Source organism: Vicugna pacos, chromosome 30 (genome assembly GCF_048564905.1).
Source record: "Vicugna pacos chromosome 30, VicPac4, whole genome shotgun sequence".
Taxonomy (NCBI): Eukaryota; Metazoa; Chordata; class Mammalia; order Artiodactyla; family Camelidae; genus Vicugna; species Vicugna pacos.
Genome location: NC_133016.1, coordinates 19,379,877 through 19,397,643, shown reverse-complemented (window position 1 = coordinate 19,397,643; position 17,767 = coordinate 19,379,877). Strand labels below are relative to the sequence as shown.

The 17,767-nt window shown below is 40.8% G+C and overlaps 1 protein-coding gene and 1 pseudogene across 5 annotated transcripts in view; both read left to right on the top strand.

Annotated features, from left to right (window-relative positions):
- LOC140690465 (unconventional myosin-Vb-like) overlaps nucleotides 1-17,767 on the top strand; it is a 110,239-nt gene that overhangs the window by 82,152 nt on the left and 10,320 nt on the right. For 2 of the 5 annotated variants that reach the window (XM_072952267.1, XM_072952271.1), the window contains 2 exons: nucleotides 6,977-7,081; nucleotides 7,343-7,436. In XM_072952267.1, the coding sequence (XP_072808368.1) occupies nucleotides 6,977-6,989 (13 nt within the window). In that variant the 3' untranslated portion in view covers nucleotides 6,990-7,081; nucleotides 7,343-7,436. Of the gene's footprint in view, nucleotides 1-6,976; nucleotides 7,082-7,342; nucleotides 7,437-11,078; nucleotides 11,287-17,767 lie in introns of those variants that run through there. The other 3 variants (XM_072952268.1, XM_072952269.1, XM_072952270.1) reach the window with 2 other exon arrangements.
- Nucleotides 4,411-5,743, top strand: LOC140690434 (vesicle-associated membrane protein-associated protein A pseudogene; annotated as a pseudogene).

The window sequence follows — 17,767 nt, the reverse complement described above, 5'->3', positions numbered from 1 at the left end:
TGATAGATAGATGCAAATATATAGATATATATAGATATAAAATGGAACAGGTATATAAATATACATAAATAGTTTACACATCCATGTATACACATATCACAGAACATGGTAGCTGGAAAATAATCTCATCAAGCTTTGAAAAGAAATTAATACCATTTTTATTCAATCAGTGAAAAATTACAAATGTGAGAAATTTGCAAATGTTCTTTGGAAGGAACAGCTTTCAAAATCTGAATATATTTTAGGAAGAACTTGATAGAGGAAAAAAAAAATTCAGAATTTCCACCTGCCGGGGTGGAATCCTACATCTTTGGAATCTTATACCTCTTGGTAAAAGTGAAAATAGGTTCAAATTTCTGTCAATGCTTAGAAATGGTTATATCATTTCAATTGGAAATTCCAATTTAGAAATATAGTCTAAGAAAACAATGTGATAACTTCAAAAAGAATGTAAGTAAAATTAGAATTTCTTTAAATTTCCATAAGAGTGGAGAAAATTGGAACTTAAATTGAATAAATGCAATTCAATACTTACAACATGCCTATTAAATTTTTAAAAATACAAGCTTTAAAAATAAGAGTATTATTACTAATATGTAAATGTTAGTATATCTTGTGAACTAAAAACAGGTTATAAAATTATATGTTTCTATATAGACAAGCACTATATAAGTAATATTTTATATATTTACACATATATACATATATCATAATGTGTTTATATTTATATATTCATGTGTATGGTATACATAGAAAATATTTAGAAATTTATATCATAAATTGTTAATTGTGGTTATCTTTAATTCCATGCTTATGGATGGTTTTATTTTGTTTGGCTTCATCTTTTGACTTCTTCAAAATCAGCATTGATTTCTTGGGTTATTAAAAGCAGCTAAAAGAAATTCACATTTTAATATCATTCGATATAAAACTGAAAATACAACAGTTTCTTTCCCCAAAAAATGACTAGCAAATTAGACAGAATTCACTAAATACTTATTAAAATTTTATAATTTCAGCATATTACTGTAAACTCCAGAATATAAAGAGAAACAGAAGGTATTATGCATTATTTATACAGTGTTACATTTTATAAACAAAAAGGTTCAAAACTGCTTTACTCAAACACACACAATGCTGCCTATCGCCAAATGAATCAAGTGAAAACTTCCGTCCGGAATTCAAAATCTCTGCAAACCAATACTGAGTGTAGCGATAATATAGATATATTTCTGGTGATGATCCCAGAATGTTAAAAGTAAATTGTATTAAGTTATTACATTTGCTCTATGAATAGACATTGTGGAAGCCAGAAGTATGTACATAATACTTGCACATCACCTCAAAGAGCTGGCAGTCAAATTGAGAAAACCTAGGGGAATAACTGATACTGAGCTAGGATGAATGGAAGGAGGCTGCCTTTGCTTATAGTAATCCATCTGGGAAGGCTAGGCAAATTGGGATCAAACCTGATGCTTGCTGACCGTTCCTGCATCCTTTCTTAGACTGCTTCATGCAGTTGCTCATAGGATATATATTCTAGGATAATCATCCACAGCTTTTTGCCTTCTCTCAATCCTGTTGAAAAGTAGGCTGTCAGTGTCAAGTGTCATTTCTCACTGATTGTTTTTAAGAGCTCAGTAACTTTGGGTTCCACAATTTTATTACTTTAAATCTCTCTGTCTTGTATTATGGGTAATTTCTTCTAATATATCTTGCAAACTCTTGTTATTAATTTATCTCTGTCTGATTTACTGCCTAGCCACCAACTGAGTTTTCAGTTTTAGAAACCAGATTGATCATTTCTAGAAGTTCTATTTGATGCTCGTTCAAATCCAGCTGCTTCATTGTTGGTTGCAGTTGTTAGTGTCTTCAGTTCCTTCTTTGATAACTTTAAGCACATATGAGTTCTTGTCAATATCTGATGATTATCCACCTGGAATGATCACGGGTCTGGCATTGCTCTTTATTTAGTCTACAGATTCTCAGACATGGCAGAGTCTTCCTAGTAGGTTTTATAATTCAGTATTTTAGGGTTATAATGTATGCGATATTATTGTCCCGCAGCAGTTTTTACATACATTTACCAGTTTGTAAGTAGACCTGTAAGTAATATAAATTAAGCCTTAAACCTATAGGGAGCAAGCTTGTCGTTACGAATTCTCAAGGTAGGACATTTTTTTTCCTTCCCTAGATCTCAGATCGAAACAGGCAATCTTTCTTGTCCTCTCTTTCTGCATGGGTTTTTCATATTTATCCATTTTTTCAGTTTCCATCTGTAACATTTTCAGTCTTGTTATGGACCACACAAATTCCACTCTGTATCTATAAATGTTATCAAAACTTCTCTCTTACTATTACAGTTTTTGTAACAAGGGGAAATACTGTTTCTAGTTATTAGACACATTGAAAGCACTTCTGCTGCCTGTTTATTTTCTTCTCAATTTTTCTCAGCAAATATTATTATAACTTGTGAATTCTTATGATTATAGTTCAAACCATGACTGAGTGAGATTACAACAGTAAAAATTGCTTTCATAAACATCATGGATTCTAATTATTCTGGATGTTGTATTTTATAATTGATTTAATATCCTCTGTATTCTTGTACGAACATTTGGGAAACAATCCAGATTGAAACTCAGACTAGTTTGTGAAATTTATTTATTATACAAATGCCTGAAAAGAGAGAAACACACAGTACACAGAAAAGGAATTGCAAATGGTCTTTAATCTTATGGAAAAAATGGCTCAACCTGGTTTAACATAAGTGTTGTTAAATAATGTAAATATTGACTAAACTACACAGTAATACTATTAATCATCTATATAATTAACAGAAATGTGAACACTTAGCTACATTCCTCATTGGTACAACTGTGGGAGATACAGGGACTCTGATACTACAGCTAGTGGGAAAAAAATGATAAAACTACAATGTAAGAAAACTTAGAAATATCTATCATATCTCTCTGAGATAGATAAAAATTTGCCCTTAACCTCAGAAATATTAATTCTAGGAGTCTATCAGTCAATGGCAAAAATGCAAAACAATAAGTGATCTGTTCATGAGAGTATTCATTGTAGCATGTCATTAAGTGTAAGAAACTGAAAACAAGTCTCTTGCCCATTATAAGGCATTAGGTGAATAAACTATGGGGAAACTACCTGAAAATTAATAAGAAATAAAGATTCAGTATCTCCAGGATTTATTACTTAAAGGTTTAAAACAAACATTTATCCAATAAAGACAAACAAATGGCCAATAGGCACACAAAAATGCTCAATATCATTAATTTTCAGATGAATGCAAATCAAAACTACAATGAGGTATCACCTCACACCAGTTAGAATGGGCATCATTAAGAAGTTCATGCACGGTGCGCGTGGCCGCGGCGGCTAGTGTGGGGCTGAGTCAGTTGTGAGACCCGAAGCTGCGGAGCAGCGGGCGGCCCACCGAGCCGCCGACGGAGCGGCGGGCGTCGGCTTCGGGAGCCGAGGGTGGCCCCGTGTGGAGCCGGGCCGAGCCGCGCCGCCGCCGCCCCCCCGCCCCCCCCCGCAGCTAGCGAGCCGCCGCCGCCCCCCCCCGCCCCCTCCCGCCCCCCCCCCCGCCCGCAGCTAGCGAGCCACCGCCGCCGCCCCCCACCGCCCGCAGCTAGCGAGCCGCCGCCGCCCCCCGTCCCCCCCCCCCGCCCGCAGCTAGCGAGTCGCCGCTGCCCCCCGCCCCCCCCCGCCCGCAGCTAGCGAGCCGCCGCCGCCGCCCCCCACCGCCCGCAGCTAGCGAGCCGCCGCCGCCCCCCGTCCCCCCCCCCCGCCCGCAGCTAGCGAGTCGCCGCTGCCCCCCGCCCCCCCCGCCCGCAGCTAGCGAGCCACCGCCGCCGCCCCCCACCGCCCGCAGCTAGCGAGCCGCCGCCGCCCCCCGTCCCCCCCCCCGCCCGCAGCTAGCGAGTCGCCGCCGCCCCCCGTCCCCCCCCCCCGCCCGCAGCTAGCGAGCCGCCGCCGCCCCCCGTCCCCCCCCCCGCCCGCAGCTAGCGAGCCGCCGCCGCCGCCCCGCCCCCCCGTCCGCAGCTAGCGAGCCGCCGCCGCCCCCCCGCCCCCCCCGCCCGCAGCTAGCGAGCCGCCGCCGCCGCCCCGCCCCCCCGTCCGCAGCTAGCGAGCCGCCGCCGCCCCCCCGTCCCCCCCCGCCCGCAGCTAGCGAGCCGCCGCCGCCCCCCCGCCCCCCCCGCCCGCAGCTAGCGAGCCGCCGCCGCCCCCCCCCGTCCCCCCCCCCCGCCCGCAGCTAGCGAGCTGCCGCCGCCCCCCCCCCCCGCCCGCAGCTAGCGAGCCGCCGCCGCCCCCCCGCCCCCCCCCCCCGCCCGCAGCTAGCGAGCCGCCGCCGCGGGCGCATCCCCGCTCTGCGCTGTCTGTCCGATGGCGTCCGGCTCCGGGGCCGTGGCGAAGCACGAGCAGACCCTGGTCCTCGACCCGCCCACAGACCTCAAATTTAAAGGCCGTTTCACAGATGTAATCACTGCAAATCTAAAGTTGCGGAATCCATCGGATAGAAAAGTGTGTTTCAAGGTGAAGACTACAGCGCCCCGTCGGTACTGTGTGCGGCCCAACAGTGGGATTATCGACCCGGGCTTGACCGTGACTGTCTCAGCAATGCTGCAGCCTTTCGACTACCAACAAGAAGAATAAGCACAAGTTTATGGTACAGACCATTTTCGCCCCACCAAACTTTTCAGATATGGAAGCTGTGTGGAAAGAGGCAAAACCCGATGAATTAATGGATTCTAAATTGAGATGTGTATTTGAAAAGCCCAATGAAAATGATAAACTGAATGACATGGGGCCTAGCAAAACGGCGCCCCTGAACGCCGCGAAACAAGACGGGCCGCTGCCCAAGCCGCACAGCGCTTCCCTCAGCGACACGGAGACCAGGAAGCTGATGGAGGAGTGCAAGCGGCTGCAGGGGGAGGTGCTGAAGCTGTCGGAGGAGAACGGGCACCTGAGGGATGAAGGCTTAAGGCTCAGAAAAGTAGCACATTCGGAAAAACCTGGATCAACCTCAGCTGCGTCCTTCAGAGAGGACGTCACCAGCCCCCTTCCTTCACTTCTTGTTGTAATTGCAGCCATTTTCATTGGATTCTTTCTAGGGAAGTTCATCTTGTAGAGTGACGCATGCAGAGTGCTGTTTCTTTTTTTCCCTGTTGACCAGAAAAAGATTTGTTCACCTGACATCTCACTGGTAGTGTGGCCCACAGTGACCATTTGTGTGTACAGCGCCATATAGGCCTCGCCTTCAGTGATCTTTTACGGTTAGAAACACAGTCAGAACAGCGTGCTCGGCTCCGGACAGATTGTACGTCACAGACCATCACTAGCAGATGCCAGTTGCACATTCAGTCCTGTATGAAATTCATAAGTAAAGAATTGTTCTTTCTTTGTGGTTTTAATAAGAGTTCAAGAATTGTTCAGAGTCTTGTAAATGTTATTTTAATAATCCCTTTAAATTTTATCTGTTGCTGTTACCTCTTGAAATATGATTTATTTAGATTGCTAATCCCACTCATTCAGGAAATGCCAAGAGGTGTTCTGCGGGGAAATGGTGCCTCTTACAGTGTAAATTTTCTCCTTTACCTTTGCTAATATCATGGCAGAATTTTCTTACCCCTTGTGAGGCAGTTGTTGACTGAGTTTTTCATCCTTACAATCCTGTCCCATGGTATTTAACATAAAAATAATAAAACTGTTAACAGATTCTTGCTCGATAAAAAAAAAAAGAAGTTCATGCACTATAACTGTTGGAGGAAAGGGAACCCTCCTACACCGCTGGTGCGAATGTGGTTTGGTGCAGCCACTATGGAGGACAGTATGTAGATTCCTCAAAAAACTGAAAATGTATTTACCATCCAACAATGCCACTCCTGGGCACATACCTGAATGAAGCTCTAATTCAGAAAGATACATGCACTCCAGTGTTTACAGCAGCACTGTTTACAATAGCCAACACATGGAAACAACCTAAATGTCCATCAGCAGATGACTAGGTAAAGAAGTTGCAGTATGTATATACAATGGAATAATACTCAGTCTTAAAATAATGAAATAACGCCATTTGCAGCAACATGGTTGGACCTGGAGATCATCATATTAAGTGAAGTAAGCTATAAAGAGAAAGAAAAATACCATATAATATCACTTATTTGTGGAATCTATAAAAAGGACTCAGATTAACTTATTTACAAAACAAAAACAGACTCATAGACATAGAAAACAAACTTACAGTTACCAGGGGGAAAATGGGTGGGAAAGGATAAACTGAGAGTTCAAGATTTGCAGATACTGACTACTACGTATAAAACAGATAAATGGCAAGTTTCCATTGTAGGGCACAGGGAACTATATTCAATACCTTGCAATAATCTATAATGAAAAAGAATATGAAATATATGTCATGTACATGTATGGCTGAAACATTATGCTGTACATCAGAAACGGACACCACATTGTAAATTGATTATATGTCAAAAACAAAAAAATAAAAGGGATAAGAAACAGGTATAGTATTTTTTAAGTAAATTTTTGAAAAGGAAGATAAAGAAATATGTTTATAGTAAGCCACTTTTTTCCTATAAAATATTGGTGTTAATAATGTGAACATACATTTTTACTTATATTTTCAAGATGTAACGTGGAACAATAAAGCAAAATAAAACACTAATCAAATGATTACTTTATACGAGGAAAGAGGGAAATAAGGGAGGAGATGGGAATAGTAATGAAATTTCAATGAATATACTTGCTTTTATGATCTTGATTTTGAAATCATAAAAATTCAATCAAAAGGAACAATACTTAGATATTGAAAATAAACTAAAACCAATAGACTTGATTATATGTCATATACCAAGGGAGTAGTATAACCCTGGAGAGAAGCTCATGACTTCAACTGACTTTAAACAGAGGATTTAAACTATGTTTCCCTTCATAGGAAATTACTCTAACCCAAGTTAAAATGAAGACATCCAAACTGTGATCAAGTCCTAAATGCAGGCACCCATTCATTAACAGGAACTGCAAGGGACAGAGAAACAGGGTAAGTAACATCACAAAGTAGCAGCCAGAAAATTTAGATAAAACCGAATGCTGTGTTCCGCCATTCACAGGGTAAACAATGTGACTTTACTGATATATCAAATGACATTGGGGGGGGGAAAGGAGGGAGGATTATTACTGAATTAAAGATATTTAAGGGATGTTGTTCAGATGCTGAACATTTTTATAACATTTTTATAACTAACACCCTTCAGGCCCCAGAAAACGCATCTCCATATCACTTTCTTTTTGTCATCAACAGTCAGCTGCCTCTGAAAGCTCTGAAGCCTTTTGTGTTCTTCCCAGCCACCATCAGAGACAAACACTACTTCAGAATAAAGCGTGGGTTTAAGGGACAGGAATGTGCTAGGATAAGAATAAAGAAAACTCGTCGCACCCTTCCTCTCAAATAACATAAATGCAACAAGTCCATGTGAAATGTAGTGTAGTTTCCCAGAAATACCAAGAGTCCATTTATTTTCCTTAGAGGTAAGCCTGCTAATAGACTGAAAGCAAGTAAAACAAAACAAAGGAAAAACTGAACTTTTAGAAATAGAAGCCATAATAAGGGTTTAAAACTCACTGGATATGTTTAAAAGCAAATTAAGAAACAATTAATGAACTAGAATTTGGATCAGAAGTCAGAATGCACCTAAGAGAAACAAAACATATAAATATTAAAGAGAGGGGAAGAGAGTGAGAAGGTCTAATGTACATTTGATCAGAGTTCCAGAAGGAGAGAAGATAAATGGACCAGAGGTAATATGTAAAGATAGAATGAAAATGAATATATGTGTGTATATGCATGACTGGGACATGATGCTGTACACCAGAAATTGACACATTGTAACTGACTATACTTCAATTTAAAAAAAAGAGAGAATGGTTAATAATTTTCCAAAATAATGAAATATACCAATACACAGATTCAAGGAACCCAATGGACTGCAAGATGGATAAATAAAAACAGCAAATACATAAATAAATACATCATAACAAAAGACCAAAAAAGTCTTAAAAGCAACTAAGAGTAAATACAAATTAACTTCAAAGAGTTAGACTGACAGCCATCTTTTCTACAGCAGTGAGGGAAACCAGAAAGCAATGGAATGGTATCTCCAACATTCTGGAAAAAAAATAACTGCCAATCTAGAGTTCTATACAGACCAAAAGTAGCCTTAAGAAGGACAAATAAAGACTTTTTCAGATAAACAAAAACAGAGTCTGCAAATCTTCATTAAATTAAATTAAATTAAAACCAGCAAATCTTCATTAAAGAAAATTCTCATTGTTGTACTTCCCACATGTAAAGAATGTGACACCAGGTAGAAGTCTGAAATACGAGAAGGAAAGGAGAGCAAAGAACTTGATGAATACAATCGCATATCTAAGCAATTAGTAATTGGATGAAACAGTCAGCAAGGAATGCACTGGGCTGTGAACTGAGGAGCATCCCTGAGATATCACTGTCCCTGGCCCCAAGAAGCTTTACACCCGAAAGAGGAGGCTACCTTTTAAAGACCTGGAAAATAACAGAGTCACTGATTAAAGGACGAAGACCCCCTTCCAGCCCATCAATGGCCAGAAATGAGATAAAAACACAGGAGCAGACAAGACAGGGCCCCAGGTGGAAACAGACAGAGAGGAGCTGTGAACGGCCACAGCTGAAGCTGCAAATTCCGAGATGGGGCATAAAGCCCCAAAAGGAGAAGGAGAGGAGCTAGAGGGGCTGGGAGTCTCCCTGACAACACCAGGAGGCGGCTTGGGGCTCTAATCACCATTGCAGTTGTTCCCCAGGTTTTGACAAGACCTTAGGAAAGTAACCTGAGGAAATCAGGGCTTCAGTAACATCTTCTTTTAGCATCTAAGAAAACCGGGTTAAAGAGGCATCTCACTACCTTAAAAGCTCAAAGCCCAGCTCTGTTGTGTGTTATATAAACCCTTATACGTATAGTGGGGACTGTCCTGCTCTCTGCTTCTTAATACATAAGATTTATGTTTTGTTTTGTCTGTTTGTTTTGGTGGGGGGAGGTATTTAGGTTTATTCATTGATTTATTCTTAGAGGAGGTACTGGGGATTGAACCCAGACCTCATGCGTGCTAAGCATGCACTCTACCACTTGAGCTATACCCTCCCCTCTTAATATGTAAGATTTAATAGCAGTGGACAGTGAGTTTTTACAAGACAAGATACTGCAATGATGCCCCTGGAGCATTTGCTCATTTACCTGACTAAGTTATGGCAGAATTGAGATGCTTTCCAGTCCTGGAATCTCTCCCCAACACAGTGTTGGAACAAAATGTGCACAATATCACACATACACTTTCCACAGACTTCTCCTTAACAAAATGAACCCATAAGTTTTCTATGAATAGACACATATTTCATACTGTGTCACTATACTTGGAGACAAAACATAGCTAAAAACAAAAATATTTCAAATAAACTGTATGAATGACTTAACATAGGAAGAAAATCTCTTTCAGCTTAATTTCCTGGCTCTCATGTAATTAAATTTGCTGTGTTCCTGCTGTTGACATGAAGGTTTTTGCAAAAAATTTCTGTGGCTAAGGCAACAATACATAAATCCAAGGGTCTTCCTCTGAGGGACCAGTTTCTCCTCAGAAAATGTCAACACACATGCTGCTCCTTGTGGCAGTGAACCCTAGAGTACCTTTGGCTAACATCACATTATTTTTGCCACTTTCTGATTTACAGATACATCATATGATGCCAGTAATTTGAAGTCACATTTAGTTCTTTTCCTGGAATTCGATATATACAGAACATAATATTTCCTAGTTTCTTACCTGCCTATTTGAAACTTGGAAAAACCCTCTAAGCTCAGCCACAATGGTGATTTAAAAGGTTGAAAAAAAGATTCAGAGAGACAGTTAAAAGGACTAAGATTATTCAAACTGAAGTAGAAATAATTAAAGCCATTCCCAACAGTATGAAGTGTCCTTTCCCTGGGGCTTCTGACATGCTGTTCTCTCAAAATCATCACACTTGTAACTCTGAGCCTCTGGGCAAAGTTTTATAAAAACCGGACCTCTGAGCAGATTTTTGTCAGGCATCCAGGCAGACACTGGTGGTTGCCTATATTCACAGTTACTCCTCCACCTTCTTCCTTGCTAAGAGAAGCTTGATTTTTATTCTGGTAACACATGGCCATTTGCTTAAGAGGACTCTGGACCCTTCCCCAGTCATGATTGGTTTATTCATACTCTTACTTCCTTCACCAATAATTAGTTTAGACATGAGCATGTTACATGATTCTGGCCAATGAGACATGAAAAGAAGTCTGTTGGGGGAGGAAAGAGGGTTTCTGATGATAGAAATGGTAGAAAGAAACAGCCCCTCTTCATCCTGTTAGAGTTAATATCTGCATCTAACAGGGAAGATTAAACTAGAGCAGCCATCTTGGAACATAAAGAAAACCAACCAAAGCCATATTCAGATGCATCAACTCACTGAGGATGGAAGAGAGTGAGTCTTTGATGTCACCTTTGACACTGAGCTATTGCATTAACCAAACCCAGGAACACCTTAGACTTACTTTTATTTGAGTGAATATATTTTTCTTGTTTAAGTCAGCTGAGGCAGTATTTCTTGTTAACATCCCCAAATGCACACCCAACTGAAAACCAGAGTCCCAAGTAAGCCCTACAGCTTAATCCATCACGTGTGTTGCCAAGTCTTCTTTTTAAATCCTCACGCCCATCTAACCCTTTCCCTACACGTCCCACTGCCAGTGCAGGTTCATGTAACACTTCATTTCTGGATTACTCACTAATGCGACTTCTCAGCTTATATCCAACCTCCAGTCCCATTGGCTTGATATATTTCTCAAACACAATGGCACCCTGCGGCAAACATTTGAAGGTTCTCAGTTTTGCACAGCCAACATTGGCTAAATTCTTTACCTGAGATGAAGAATGATTGCAAATCAAAGGGGCCCTTTTCACCAAACTAAGTCAACACTCCCTGTACACAGATGAAGGGAACAACAGAATGGTGATGAGTGGACCTGACGGAATTTGCCAGACATCATCGGAGGAGTGACAAGAGAAGTGGCTGGGCATCAGAGGTGGGTGACACCACTCCAAGATCCATGGGCAGGGGCCATGCCTGTTTTGTTCACGACTGCTTTCCAGTGTGCAGCACAGTGCCCAGCATGAGGTATCTACCCAGAAATATTTGTGAAATGAATGACTCTAGCTGGGAGGTTTAGGGAGGTATAAGAAGTGTATTTTTTGAAATGTATTTTAAGTAGAAGATAATATCATTATTAAACATTGTTTGAGACTGTTCTGTGATTTGCTTTCATGGGTCTGGATTTCTGATAACAGTTGATGACATACATACTGCTGTGTTTGAAAGGTGTGGTTTGTGACAACTGCCACAGAATCAGCTTGGCTCCCTGGTTCCCTCCACACCTCCCGAATCAGAAGCATGCTGAAAGTTATCAGAGTTTGAGAACTCTGATGACGTAATGGGTTTCCAAACAGTTTAAGTTCCATTTAGACAACTTAGTTACGTCACCAGGATTTACGTAAGCTCTGTGTTTCTAGTTCACACAAATCATTCACAAATTGATGCCTTCTGGTGGAGCTTCATAAACACTTGGAAAATTTTTTAAAGTAACTCTTATTTTTATTACCAGTGAAATGTGTCCTCACAATGGAAAATCTGTAAAATACAGATAAGCAATAAGAAGGAAGAAATAGGGGGGAAGGCATAGCTCGGTGGTAGAGTGCATGCCTACTGTGCAGGAGGTCCTGGGTTCAATCCAGGTACTTCCACCAAAATAAATAAATAAGCCTAATTACCTCCCTCCACCCCTAAAAAGAAGGAAAAAATAATCAAAGATGACCACTGTTATAAAGTAGATAAACAACAAGGTCCTACCATATACAGGGAACTACATTCAATACCTTGTAATGGCTTATAATGAAAAAGAACATGAAAAGGAATATATACATACATGTATAAATGAATCACCATGCTGTACACCAGAAATTAAAATGCAACATGCTAAATCAAAAAAAAAAAATTAACAAGAAAAAAATGACCACTGTTAACTTTTTGGAATATATGTGTTAAATAATTGTAGGCAGATATAAAATATCATTCTTATAAAACTAGAATCATGTTATATATAGTATGCTGCAACCTGATTTTTTTCCCACAAGTCAGTATATCTTGAACATTTTCCTCTGTCAGTCAATATTCTTCCTTTACATCATTTTAGTGGCTGCATAGTATTCCTTTATATAATAACTCATCAATATATTTTATCCCAGAGGATCTCAATCCTATCTGCATATTATAATTACCTACCCAAGCCCTGCCTCAGAACAATTAATTATAAATCTTGGAGGGGGTTCCAGGCACTAGTATTTTTTCTGAAGCTTTCCAAGTAATTCTAATGTAAAGGCAGGATTGAGAAACAGCAATTAAATAAACATTTGGAATTCTTCCGATTTTATTCTTGGACATCAATAAACACCTTACAGCTAAATCTTTGTCATATTCATAATTATTTTTCCCTTCAAACATCTAGAAATGCTCAACACCTGCTGGCAGCAAAACTTACAGATTATTATGGTCAGCACCTAAACCTAGTTAGATATCCAGGTATTTACTGTAAAACTCTTTCAACTTTTCTCTATATTTGAAAATGTTCATAATAAAATGTTGAGGAAAAGTAACACTTAGGAGTTTCTTAACTAATAAAAAAATGTGTAAATAATGGTTAATGTTATCCTATTAGTAAGTAACTGAACCTCCAATTCTCTACAACAGAATTTTTTAAATAGTAAACATGCTCTTGGCATTGCATTTGATTTGCAGAATTAGCATCTCCATGTGGACTGGAAGCCCCAAATAATAGCAAATTCTTCAGGGGAGGGGAGTGGTTTTTGCAGCTCTGAAGCCAGAGAAAATGCTCTCTATGTGGGAAAGTCCGTAAGTCTGTGGACCACAACCTCTGTGCTGTGCCGATTAACCCTGTCATCCAAGGAGTGCGCAAATCCAGCTCAGCAGACAGCTGTCCACCGGGAACTACATTCACAGGGCATGAGCAGACAAGAACGGGCAGGCAGAATGAAACGTGCCTAGTGGCTGGAGAGTGAAGGCAGGCCCAGAGTCAGGAAGGTCTTCCTAGCAGAGGTTTGTCTGAGGCTGGCCAGGGCACCCTCCCCAAGACCTAAACAAGTGGTGCCCACCAATATTAGCAATTCACACTGGAGACAAGGACATTCGAGGTCATTCCTAGCAGAAGAAAGGAGTTCAAGTTTAATATCAGGCAAAGTGAGATTCAAGTCAAAAGTTTAAGGCACACATTTGCAGCAACATGGATGGACCTGAAGATCGTCATTCTAAGTGAACTGGAGACAGAAAGAAAAATGCCTTATGATGTCACTTATATGTGGAATCTTAAAAAGAAAAAGGACACAAATGAACTTCTTAGTATTTATAACTTAGATGATTGATTTCTTGAATATGTGTAAGCACATGTGACTGTCCTTTATGACTGGATTACCACATTCTGTTGATTCTTATTTTGTGGTTGGCTTTATTCCTTTGATAACTATGAAAGTTTAAAAAGCTAAAGCTCTAATCTGTTCTTAGAAATAATGATCTGTGCATAGATGTAAACTAAAAAAATGTGCAGTATATTTATATATGTATTTACATACAATATAATGTATATGTACAAACTGTAATAATTCTACCTAACAAAACTGAAAAAGAAAAAAAAGTTAAAAACAGTTTAAGGCACACTTTATATTGACAAAACGTGTCACCCACACAGAGGATAGAATCATCATCTCACATCTTTAAAAACTCCACTATATGGCAGCCGAAGATAAAAAGCAAAATTGTTAGAAATATAAGGAAAAGTTAGGGAGCTATCTGTGGCCCCCACATGGAATTTTTTTTCATCCTGCATCTATGACATTGCTTCTTGTTAAGTAAACAACTAAACATAAAGAAACCTGCTTTCTATATTTAGAATTCTTGATGTCCAATATGTGCAAGACTTAGGAAGCTGCCTCCTTAGAGTCCTGTCTTCATGGGGCATATTTTTGTCATTAAATATTTAAGGTCAAAGGACTATGAAGTTGCAACCAGACATTGAACAAGTGCACTCATGCTTTGACAAAATGGAAATACAATAAATCCTAGCAGCACTCTCTTAACAGATTCAAATAAGAAGAGGAAGGAAGGAGGGAAAGAGGGAAAGAAGTCAGGAAAGGGAAAAGGAAAGAAATGAAATAATGCTTTACTGGGTAGCCAGTACTGTGCTAGGTGACTTCACAAACATTAGTTCTAAATTACATGGCTGTTAAGTCAGAAAGAGTCTCCCTGACATTAATCTCCAGCAGGGCCAGATTTTTTTTTTAAAGCTCTAAAGCTTTGAATATGAATTAATTTGTCCTCTAAATCCAGGTCTCTCTTAAACAAATGATATTAATGCTCAAGGGGGTTATGAGATCAAGATCAGATAGATTCCTCATCCTGCCTCAATTTCAAAATAGATGTCGAAGTATCTAGCCTTCAAATCCGCTTAAAGGGAGATGGTTTTTTCTCCAGCTTTCTGTTTCCTGTATGTAGGACTAGACAGCAGAATAGATACCAAACACCTACTGAAGGTCTGCTGCATGACTTAAAGGACAGTGACCTTAGGATCCTTCATTGCACATGTGGTTTGTTTCTATCTTCTGAGTTTGTACAGAGTGAAAATTAGTTAAAGGAGCTAGAAATGTTTGCCCTCTGTAAAACATGGACATGAACGGTATCTTTTGATGTTTGAAAGGCTGAGATGCTGAGGACAGATTAGCTTTACTCTGTGCACCTGCAGAGGGCAGGGCTAGGATGCAGAGGTGGAGGGGAGTCCTCTGTGCATTAGTGCTCCCCCACAGCAGCATGCGCTGCCTAGGGAGATGGCGTGTTCCTCCACAGGAAGTAATCCTGCAGAAGCCAGAACCCCTGTCACGGATGCTGTAACTGGGATTTCTGCCTAGACTGAAAAGACAAACTAGACCAGTGGTTCCTAAATACCTGTCCAGCTATGACAAAGTTTCTACTGATTTGAGACAGAATAATAGAAAATAAGAGGACAATGTCATTATTTTTTCCCAAAGCTCCCTTTACTGAATTTAAAAGATTGCTCTTCATTCTGAGATTACGCAAAATTAACCCTTCCTACGTTTTCTCTGTCAGTCTCCACTCTTCTATGAAACAGCCATCTGGAGATGATGGTAGTTGCTACTTTTGATTGTGTGACTTCCGTGGCCGAAGTACAAAGAACATCACTATGCTAGCCACCCCCAATTTTCCCTACTTTAATGGTTCATAGAATTTAAAAGTCAGGGAACTACTGGAGTAGATTAACCCCAAGGTTGCCCAGTTGTTCAAGCCAAACCTTGGGGTAGGGTCAATGTAAAACCTTGGGTCTTCCCAAGTCCCTGCATTCAACATTAGCATGTCACATTAACTCTAGGTCCACGTGTCCCCAAAGGGACCTTCTCCCCAGCATGGGGGCCCTCAGCCAAGCCCCAGGCCCTCTCCCACTAGACCCTGCAACAGGATCTTAGCACTCCCTCTGCTTCCTCTCCAATTCAGTCTCCACTCAGCAACCAGGACAATTAAAACTGTAAATCAAGTCATGATCGTCCCCCCCTTAAAGCCCTCAAATGGCTTTGCCTCCCACGTAGAATAAAAGTGAAATTCCTTACCCTGAGAGAAGGCCCTACAAGATGTGGCCCCATCTCCCTCTCCAGCCTCAATTTACCCTTCTGTCCATATGGCCTTTCAGTCCTTGGAGCAAACCAAGCCGATTTCCACTTTAGGGCCTGGCGCTTTCATCCTTCCTTCTGGTTGGAACACTCGTCCCCCAGAACTTGAAGGGCTTTTTCCTCCTCCTCATCAGTCAGGCCTCAAATGTCACCTCCTTCAAAAAAATCTTCCAAGACCACCCAATCTAGAGCCACCTCTCCCCCAGCCCAGTGCCTTTTCATCAACATGCCTGCTTTGTTTTCTTATGACAGGTGTTTTGAGTTAAAACTGTCTTGTCTGCTTGTTCCCATCTTTACTGCCTGTCTTCCCCAATAGAAGGACAACTCCCTGGAGGTAGCAGCTGCTCTGCTTGCTCAACCCTGTTCCCAGCTAAGGAAACAGCACCTGGCAGTTGCATGAATGAATGAAAACCTTCCAGCTGCAAGATTCCAGGACCCATTTTCTCTCCCAAAATATCTTTCTGTGAAGATATACGCTTAAAGGAAGCACTGTTGAAAGAAAGAAAGAAAAAAAGAACGAAAGAATGAAAGAAAGAAAGAAAGAAAGAAAGAAAGAAAAGAAAAGAAAAGAAAAGAAAAGAAAAGAAAAGAAAAGAAAAGAAAAGAAAAGAAAAGAAAGACAAGGAAAGAAAGATAACCTCTGGCTCTGATCCAAATGGAAATATAATTTGGAACAATGTTGCTGTTTTGTTGTGTTTCATTTCACAATAAGATAAGGATCATGGTACCTTTTGCCTCATGAGAAAAAATAGAAGCAATGCTTAAACAGAAGGAAAACATAAAATGCCGATGTCTCAGAATACACTCAGAGATGGACAGAGAAGTAGCAGTAATAACAATAATACTCACCTAGCTAGCACTTGGATGATTCAGCAGCAGGCACTCTGCTAACTTGCTGATCCTCACCACAACCCTGTAAGGAAGATACGATTATTATCCTCATGTTATAGATGAGGAAAACTGATCAATTTAGCTTTCCATCAACTACAGAAAAAACGGCCAATGCTCTGACATATTTCTTGCACTTAGTAATTTTCATTAGTTGGTTTGACACTCGTTCAGATTTTTTCCTGTTTACAGCGTCTCTCCACGTGATTCAGAAAGTGGAGACAGAGGAAATCTTTACTCCTTTCTCATGCAAAGATTAACTCCAGTAACACATATAATCTGTCGGGCCCTGTGATTTTCCATAATGGGATGACAATTTTTAATTTTTGTGAGACAAGTTATGCAAATAAGCACAGCCAAAGAGAATGCACAAGATAGGATGCAGGAGCAACAGAAAATGAGACAACGATGGCCCTTCCATCTTCTATTCCGGCAGCAATCTGCTGAAAAGAGCTCTTCCATGGGCAGAAGGTCAGGATTTTGTCAGTGAGAATGGCACAGCTGCTCCTGATCCGGCTCCAAGTGTTCACTCTCCGGCAAGAGGCCAAGAGCTTCCTTTAATTGACTCTCTCTTGCCCCATTTATTAACATATGTCCCTCCAACACTGCAATTTGGAAATGTGCCTCTCCACTCAGAAGAATGGCCCTGCGAGTCCAGCCTGGATAACGCTTTGCATGTGGCCGTGAGCAGCAATATGGCCGGCTAGCACCTTCATTCAGAGCACCACCGGCATATGTCTACGTGCAATTAAAAACATGATGGTCCCAGATTAACCAGCTCATTTGGTGGGAGCGACACCTGAGGCAAGATGAGAAGGGGACTGGAGACATATTCAGGAGGTGCGAAAGACAAATTTCACCATTAAATTCAATAACATTAGAATAACTTCATCCAAAAAATACAAAGCTCTGGGCCTTGGACAACTCCACACAGAAGATCACAGCTACTAAGCAGAGGGGGCTGGTGTATCTTCTCATCCTAACGGGAATG